At 32.3% G+C, this 8,607-nt stretch overlaps 2 protein-coding genes across 3 annotated transcripts in view; one reads left to right on the top strand and one right to left on the bottom strand.

Annotated features, from left to right (window-relative positions):
- Window positions 1-970: 970 nt before the first annotated feature.
- On the top strand, window positions 971-1,897 carry LOC107712467 (fatty acid binding protein 1-B.1-like). Its single transcript, XM_016517727.1, has 4 exons — window positions 971-1,070; window positions 1,359-1,531; window positions 1,611-1,703; window positions 1,772-1,897. Exons 1-4 carry the CDS (start codon window positions 1,004-1,006, stop codon window positions 1,823-1,825), a joined length of 387 nt encoding a protein of 128 aa, XP_016373213.1. The 5' UTR covers window positions 971-1,003; the 3' UTR covers window positions 1,826-1,897.
- Window positions 1,898-3,354: 1,457 nt separating this feature from the next.
- Window positions 3,355-8,607, bottom strand: part of LOC107712675 (histone-lysine N-methyltransferase SMYD1-like) — an 18,885-nt gene continuing 13,632 nt past the window's right edge. For both annotated transcript variants that reach the window (XM_016517986.1, XM_016517993.1), the window contains 4 exons: window positions 7,157-7,249; window positions 6,916-7,079; window positions 4,831-4,999; window positions 3,355-3,645 (listed from right to left, as the gene is read on the bottom strand). In XM_016517986.1, coding sequence (XP_016373472.1) covers window positions 3,490-3,645; window positions 4,831-4,999; window positions 6,916-7,079; window positions 7,157-7,249 — 582 coding nt within the window. In that variant the 3' untranslated portion in view covers window positions 3,355-3,489. The remainder of the gene's footprint in view (window positions 3,646-4,830; window positions 5,000-6,915; window positions 7,080-7,156; window positions 7,250-8,607) is intronic.

The raw sequence follows: 8,607 nt of genomic DNA, 5'->3' as shown, positions 1-8,607 counted from the left end.
TTTTATATAATATATATATATATATATATATATATATATATATATATATATTTATTTATATATATCTATATAATTTGTCACTTAAAATTAAATAAATATTAATTTAAATAAAATAAGTTATATTTAAAAAAACTTTTAAATAAAACTTATTTTATTTCAGCTAGTTGGCACGCCATCATTTCTCATTTTTGATTAGTTTAACTTGAAATGCGAACATAATTTAAACTAAAACTGAAATTAAAAAAAAATGAATACAACTATATAGACATAATAACAAAACAAACTGGCAAAAACACAAAAATGAAATAAATGTTAACTGAAATAAAACGAATTATAACATTTTTTATTTTCTGCTAGTTGCCAAGCCAACATTTTTTGTTTACATTTTTGATTAGTTTAACTTCAAGCACTAAAATAATTCAAACTAAAGCAAAACACAATGAAAATAAAATAAATCTTAACTGAAATGAAATAAAAAATGTAAACTCATTTTAACTAGTGGTCAAGGCAACATTACTTATTTTCATTTCGTTCAACTTACTAAAATAGATAAAACTAAGTAAACTAAAACTACCTAAATAAATAAAAATATAGAAATTAAATTAATAAAACAATATAAAAAAAATACAGACAAATGAACAAAAATAGAAATGACAAAAACACACAACAAAAGCACTAAAACTTCCACTAAAATTTAAGTGAAAGCAGAAAATAAAAATCTAATTGAAATGATTACAAACTACAATAGTGTCTCACTGACACTAGATAGCCCTGGTGATGATGTCATGCTGATGAGGGCAAAGGTGAAGGCCAGGATCTGATCAAACCTAACCTTTTACAGATCTGTGCAGCACTGTTTCACCCCACATGACATTTAAACTGATTTCACAGTAATCGGCCAATCAGGATCATCCAGTCAGATTAATGATTCTTCATCTGCGTGTTTGACGATATAAAAGCATCTCTTAGACTCTCTGGAGTTACTCTACATTCACCGGTCAGCATGTCGTTCAGTGGGAAATATCAGCTGGAGAGTCAGGAGGGATTCGTGGAGTTCATGAAGGCCATCGGTGAGTGCAAATCAAAATTGAATGCTGGATGTAAATGAAATGCTGATAAAATGCCCAGTTGCATACACTGCATTGAGTGTTTCATGCATTGCATTGAGTATTTCATGTATTGCATTGAGTGTTTCATGCATTGCATTGAGTGTTTCATGCATTGCATTGAGTATTTCATGTATTGCATTGAGTATTTCATGCATTGCATTGAGTGTTTCACGTATTGCATTGAGTATTTTATGTACTGCATTGAGTGTTTCACGTATTGCATTGCTCATCACTTGATTATCATTTCAGGTCTTCCTGATGATTTGATTGAGAAAGGCAAAGACATCAAGAGCGTGACTGAGATCGAGGAGAACGGAGATCAGTTCAAAGTGACCATCACCACCGGAGCCAAAGTCATGATCAACAGCTTCACCATCGGACAGGAGACCGAGATCGAATCCCTGACCGGAGAGAAAATCAAGGTGACGCTGCGCTCACAGACCTGCATGCATGAGTTTACGTCTCATTGCATTGATGATAATGCTGTCGTTTGTGTTCTAGGCTGTTGTGAATAAAGAGGGAAACAAGCTAAAGTCCGTCCTGAACAAAGTCACGTCCGTCACGGAGCTGGTGGATGGAAACATGCTGGTCGATGTGAGTGAGATCAGCGCACATGTGACGTTTTATAGAGTTAAACTCATGTGATTACTGTTGTGTTTCAGACTCTGACTCTCGGCAGCCTCGTCTACAAGAGGATCAGCAAACGCCTGGCCTAAAAAGAGACCACACTCGCATGACTTGACAAAAAGAATAACATAAAGGGATATTTTTATTAAAGATTTCTCAAAATCAGATTTGTGTGTTTATCTGTATTATTTGAAAGAGAAGGTTTGTGTTGTGCATGTGTTCATCTAAAAATAAAACTATCTAATGTCATTTTCCTTATTAGAAATAAAATAAACATTCAATGAAATAAAAGGTAAAAAAGTAAACTTATTTTATTTAAGCTGGTTGCCATGTGCAACATTTCTGATTTTTGTTTAGTATAACTTGAGGTACTAAAATAACTAAAACTAATTAAACTAAAGCTAATGAGTAAAATTTAATAAATACTATATAGATATATTTAAAATAACTAATAAAAAAAATGCTAAAACTTTAAAAGTAACGTGAAAACAGAAAATAAATAATTAAAATATAATTCAAAATATTAAATGCAACATTTTTGTTTAGTTAAATTCAAAGTTTAATACTAAAAAATAGATAAACTAAAATTAACAAACACTATATATATATATATATATATATATATATATATATATATATAAACTTTAACTTAAATTAAAATGAAAACAGAACACTAATAATTGAAATCTAGAATATTATAAGGGCAACATTTCTGTTTAGTTTATTTGAAGCAGTAAAATAACAAACTAAATAAACTAGAACAAATAAATAAAAAAAAACTATATGAACATATTTAAAAAATACTAAAACTAATAAAGATGGAAAAAAAACACAACACAATTTCTAAAACTTTAACTAAAATTTAAGTAAAATCAGAAAATATCAAATTAAAATCTAATTCAACATATTCACAAAAATGATATCTCAATGATACTTAAAATAACACTGGTACTCTTGGAAGAAAGAAAAACACAATGAAGACTGATAATTTCATGTGTGTCTCCTCTCGAGTTTCAGAAAATAATATCTCAAACTGTGCTCAAAATCTGCAAACAAGTCAGTATGAAGTCATTTCTCATCAAATGATTCGAGCACTGATTTTACAGCTCTAGACTCTTTCTGAATGATGGCTCATTTGTGTCTGTTCGAGGAGAAACACTGAGACAAAATGCTGTATAACTCGTTCGATCTCTTGAGCACCGAGAGAGCAATTAAAACACAAACATCTTACTTTAAACCTGATGCAATTTTAATTACAAAAAACGTTACAATTCAAAATGACACTCAAAAACAAAAAAGAGTCTAAAAAAATCACACAATCATCGTGCAGAGTAATGAATCTAGAAAATGCAGAATCTGTAACTGAAGCAGCACTGTGTGCGCTTTGCTTCCTAATCTAGATATCTAACTTATTATACGCTCTTAAAAATAAAGGTGCTTAGAAGGTATAGAAGAACCATTTTTGGTTCCACAAAGAAGCATTGAGTCAAAGGTTCTTTACCTTTCTTAGCTTTTTATAATCTGAAGAACCTTCTTTCGCCACAAAGAAGCTTTTGTGAAACAGATGTTAAAGGTTCTTTATGGAACCATTTAGACAAAAAAGGTTCTTCTATGGCATCGTGAAGCACCTTTATTTTTAAGAGCGTTTATTCTGAATATTGCTGCTTTTGTTCCTCTTTCTGATTGAAAGCGTCTGCATAGATGTGAGTGTATAGTGTCGACCTGAGCGTGTTTGTCACAGTGTCGTGTTCGGTCACTTTCTGCGAAACAGGTTCTTGATGCTCTCGGTGGCCGGTTCTGCCATCATCCTAATGGGCTGGTTCTTCAGCGCCGCCTCGCGCATGGTGTGATACACATACTCGTTCTGCTTGAACATGCGCAGCTCCATCTCCGTCTGCATGCGCATGGCCTGATGGGAGGAGACAGACATGTTCAAACACATGTCCTTCTAAACACGCATGCTGTTATTTGTCCGGGTGACACACGCTCAACAAGTCCTTTTTTGGAGTTGAAAAGTCATGCATATGTTGCTTTCAAATGCACTTGGGAAGCTTGTACTGTATATCAGAGTCATGCATCATGCATTGGAATAATCTTTGTATCATGTTTTCTTATATGTTATGTTTTATTAATAAAAACTGCATTATACATTTAATATTACATTGTTGTTTACATATTCTAATTTCTATCACTTGTTTATGCATGGTATCTCACAAAATCAGCTATTTTGCATAAAGTAAAACATATATTCTGACATCATGCATTCAATTTGGAATTTTTTAATATTTCTTATTATTAAAAATATATTTAATATTACTATATTTGTATATAATCTTCAATTCTGTTACTTATTTATGCATGGCATCTAAGAAAAACACATATTGCATAAAGTAATGTGTTTTGTATAAAGTAATGCATGTATCACGACGAAAATATTTTAATCATTTTTATTATATTTTGCATTTTTATTATTAAGCATATATATCAATTTTACTTCTTTATGCATGGTCATTTATTGTAATGCATTGTACATAAAGTAATTCATATACAGTATAATGCATACTTTATGACATGCATTCAAGTTGAAAAAATCTTTTTGTTATTTTTATAATCAAAAATATATTTAACATGATTTTTTGAATTTATTTATGCATGGTATCTTGCAAAATAATTTATTTTGTATAACGTAAACCATGAAATATGAGTAATTAGTAATAGCGAATAATTTGCCCATGAACTAATTTCTTGCTAAAACTAAAAATAAATAATTAAACATTTGTTTGTTACTTTAAATAAATGTTAACTGGAAAAAAAAAATATAAAAAACGAAACTTATTTTATTTCATCTAGATGCTTTTGAGATTCTCTTTTATGTAAAGTTGAAGTACTAAAATATCTAAAAAAAGAACTAAAATTGAAATAAATATTAATAAAAACAATATTTAAACAAGCAAATAAATAGAGCAAAATTACTGAAAAATTTAAATACAAACAAGAAAATAAAAATGAAAACTAATTCTTAATATCAATAAAACTATAATAGCATATCAATAACTTTGCTCTGAACGCCACTGAGGGTTAGTATCGTGTTTACCTCCAGGTCTTTGGTGATGGGGTGTGTCGGGCCGTGGGTGATCATCAGGATAGCGTAGGCTTTGCAGATCATGCCGTGAGCGATCTCGATGAAGCCGGCCTGCCAGTGCGTCACGCCGGCCCTCATTGTGGCCATTCCCAGCTGAGCATTATTGGGATGGTACAGTTTCCTAATTCAACAGACACACACATTAGGGCCGTTGAAATTAATCGTTGCATCAATGCGGTAATAGACCGTAATCGATTATATCCTGCTGACGCCATTCGCATAAGCGCTTGTCACGCCAGTATTAAAAAAATGCACCCACTATTTTTAAATCCGAGATCTGGGCACATTTTGGGAAAAAACAAGCTTAGTGTGTGCGCTAGAGACCAGTGTTGTTGGTAACGCATTACAAGTAACGCGAGTTACATAATCAGATTACTTTTTTCAAGTAACTAGTAAAGTAACACATTACTTTTTAATTACTTAAAATATCTGAGTTACTTTTTTAAATAAGTAACGCAAGTTACTTTATTTTTCCAACTTTCCCTTCAACCTGATGCTTATTCATTTCACTTTTGGTGTGAAAAGGGTTTTATATTTGCCAAAAATATAACTTTTTTATTTTAAAAACAAACAAGCAAGCCCTGTCCAGATTTAAAAAGTAACGCAAAAGTAATGTAACGCATTACTTTCCATAAAAAGTAACTAAGTAACGTAATTAGTTACTTTTTTATGGAGTAACGCAATATTGTAATGCATTACTTTTAAAAGTAACTTTCCCCAACACTGCTAGAGACAATCGCAGCGGGCTTCATTGCACAGAATATGCGCTGGGAGACATTGCTTGACTTGTGCTTCCACTCGCCGTTATTTCAGTGTTTTACTTTAGATATGCTTCATTTCTGCCGTTTGGACTGCAGTACGTATTAGATGCACGAAACTCACACACTGACAGACTTTCACGTGCAGTTTGTGTATATGTTTGTTTGCTTGTCCAGAAGCTTGCGGCCACAGTTAAATCTACTTGCATCTACTTTTATGATACGAAATTGATGTAAACACAGTCAGTTATGTTTTCAGAACAGGACAAAACATCTGATATGTCGAAATAGATCTGTGCATTAGTCTATTAGAACTGCCGCTGTCTATGATCTCATCAGTAATAATCAAACAGCAATAATGCTGAGGAAAAAAGAAAAACCCATAACTATGATTGCCTGTAAACTTTCAGATACTTAAAGCACTCTTAGATACTGAAAGTACTTTTTTATTATCACTTGTAATTGTCTTTTTCCCCCTTTATATGTGCTTGTATGTTTTGAAGCTGTATTTAGTTGGTTAAATTCTTAACAACTTTTTTATTGATTATTAATTTGTAATTATTTTAAAAAGCAGCCTGCTTATATAATTTAATAAAAATGCACAAAATAAATTTGATATTATCGTGATGCATCGTGATATCGAATTGAATTAAATCGTTGACATGATAATCGTAATCGAATCGAATTGTGAAACCAGTGACGAGTTACACCCCTAACACACATAAGGGTGTTATTAATCATGCATGACTGAATAAAGCTCTCTCTCTCTCATGCACACACACTCACATGTATCCCTCCACCATCTTGCACACATATAAAGGTGTTTTTAACCGTGCATGACCAAATGAAGCTTTCGCTTACATGCATGCATGCACACACACTCACATGTATCCCTCCACAATCTTGCACACATATAAAGGTGTTTTAACCGTGCATGACTGAATGAAGCTCTCAATCTCATACATGCATGCACACACACTCACATGTATCCCTCCACAATCTTGCACACATATAAAGGTGTTTTAACTGTGCATGACTAAATGAAGCTCTCTCTCAATCTCATGCATGCATGCACACACACTCACAAGTATCCCTCCACCATCTTGCACACATATAAAGGTGTTTTAACTGTGCATGACTGAATGAAGCTCTCTCTCTCTGTCATGCATGCACACACACTCACAAGTATCCCTCCACCATCTTGCGTGCATATAAAGGTGTTTTAACCGTGCATGACTGTATAAAGCTCTCTCTCTGTCATGCATGCACACACACTCACAAGTATCCCTCCACCATCTTGCGTGCGTATGTTGAGGCCTCCTCAAAGAACTGCAGGTAGGACAGCACCTCGCTGAGCGTGCTCCACATGCGCAGCTGATAAATGTGTGTGTCGGCGAGAACGTTCTCCTGCTTCTCCACACACTCGCGGCAGATCTTCACCACCTGCGCACACGCTCACATTAAACACCTGCGCTTTCATCTTCAGCGGCGCAGCTCGTCTGTATCAAACTCATCAGTACCTCGTTGTAGTTCGCTTCTATCCGGGCCTTTTCCATCTTTTCCAGCATCGTCCGGCTGTATTCTGTGATTTCTTTCACCGTTTCTTCTGGCACCTTCAGAGCAGAAGATCAAATTCAACATTAAACCTGATTCTGGCTAATAGTTCTTATGCAAACAAATTCTTTTGCCATCTTCTGAAAGCTGGTCTTTTTAAAAAGTTGCTAGAGTGCAAGTTACTAAATAAAAGTGTATCTAATTACATTAAACTATAGAAGACAATATCTACTACAAATATCTGACAATTATTTTTGCCAACAGTATAGCACAAAACAATGGGAATCGCAATTATGTTATAAAAAGTAAATTATACATTTAATATAATTTTTTTTACATTTAAGAAAATAATTAATTTTGCATTATGTAAAGCATAAAATAACTTTACATTCATTGTTTATAGACTCTTTTGTACTTATTAATGTATTGAAGTACAGCACAAAAAATTTAAATAACTTTGCAAAATCATTCATTACCCTCTCAAGTATGTTGAGGTTATTACACCATAAAGTTAAGATAAATTTACAATAAATGCAATAATACAACTAGAAAACATCCTTACTTGATACCATTTTGTGAAAAAATCAGATAAACAGCAGCATATAAACGAATATACATTTGCATAATTTTTTAATTCAGTGAAATGAACTGATTACTTGATTCTCTGAATGAACTGAGTCATTCAGACTTTCCAATTATTAACAGTAATTTAATAAATAGTAATATACATAAAAATGTATACATTAATTTAATAAAAAATACACAACACCCTACTAAATGAACAGCAGCATTGAACTAATTATCTGTGAGCAAAAACGTAAAACTCAAGTAATTATTTCAAGTAAACTGCTTCATTGAAGTGAAATGAACTGATTCTGTGAACAAACCGAATTCACTTCACATAAATCTGACAGACTTCCCAATAATTAAATATAAAATATTGCGGCCGCGCAATAATTAAAATATAATTTACTAAATCACAACATAAATAGAATAAACAATAATGAATAAATTAATTTCGAAAATCTACACAACACCCTTATTCATATAACTAAATGAACAGCTGCCTTTAATTTGACAGAACATTTTTAAACAAAGAAACTGGTTAATTAAAAAAAAAAAAAGTTATTTACTTAATTCGGTCAGACATCCAATTATTAATAAATAATATAAATAAAATAAATATTAATACATTTATAAAAAATAAAAACAACTAGATATCGCCCTAATTTATACAACTGAACAGCAGCATTTAACTATTACTAGTAGCAATGTGTCTCAGTTTTCATTCGTGGGCACAATCCATCTTTCTGAATGAAATACAAACTATAATACACTGCAAACACACACACACACACACACACACACACACACACACACTCTCACTCACTCACACACACTCTCACTCACACACACT

Source organism: Sinocyclocheilus rhinocerous, unplaced genomic scaffold (genome assembly GCF_001515625.1).
Source record: "Sinocyclocheilus rhinocerous isolate Xijiao unplaced genomic scaffold, SAMN03320098_v1.1 scaffold493, whole genome shotgun sequence".
NCBI lineage: Eukaryota > Metazoa > Chordata > Actinopteri > Cypriniformes > Cyprinidae > Sinocyclocheilus > Sinocyclocheilus rhinocerous.
This window is presented reverse-complemented; position numbering and strand designations above follow the sequence as displayed.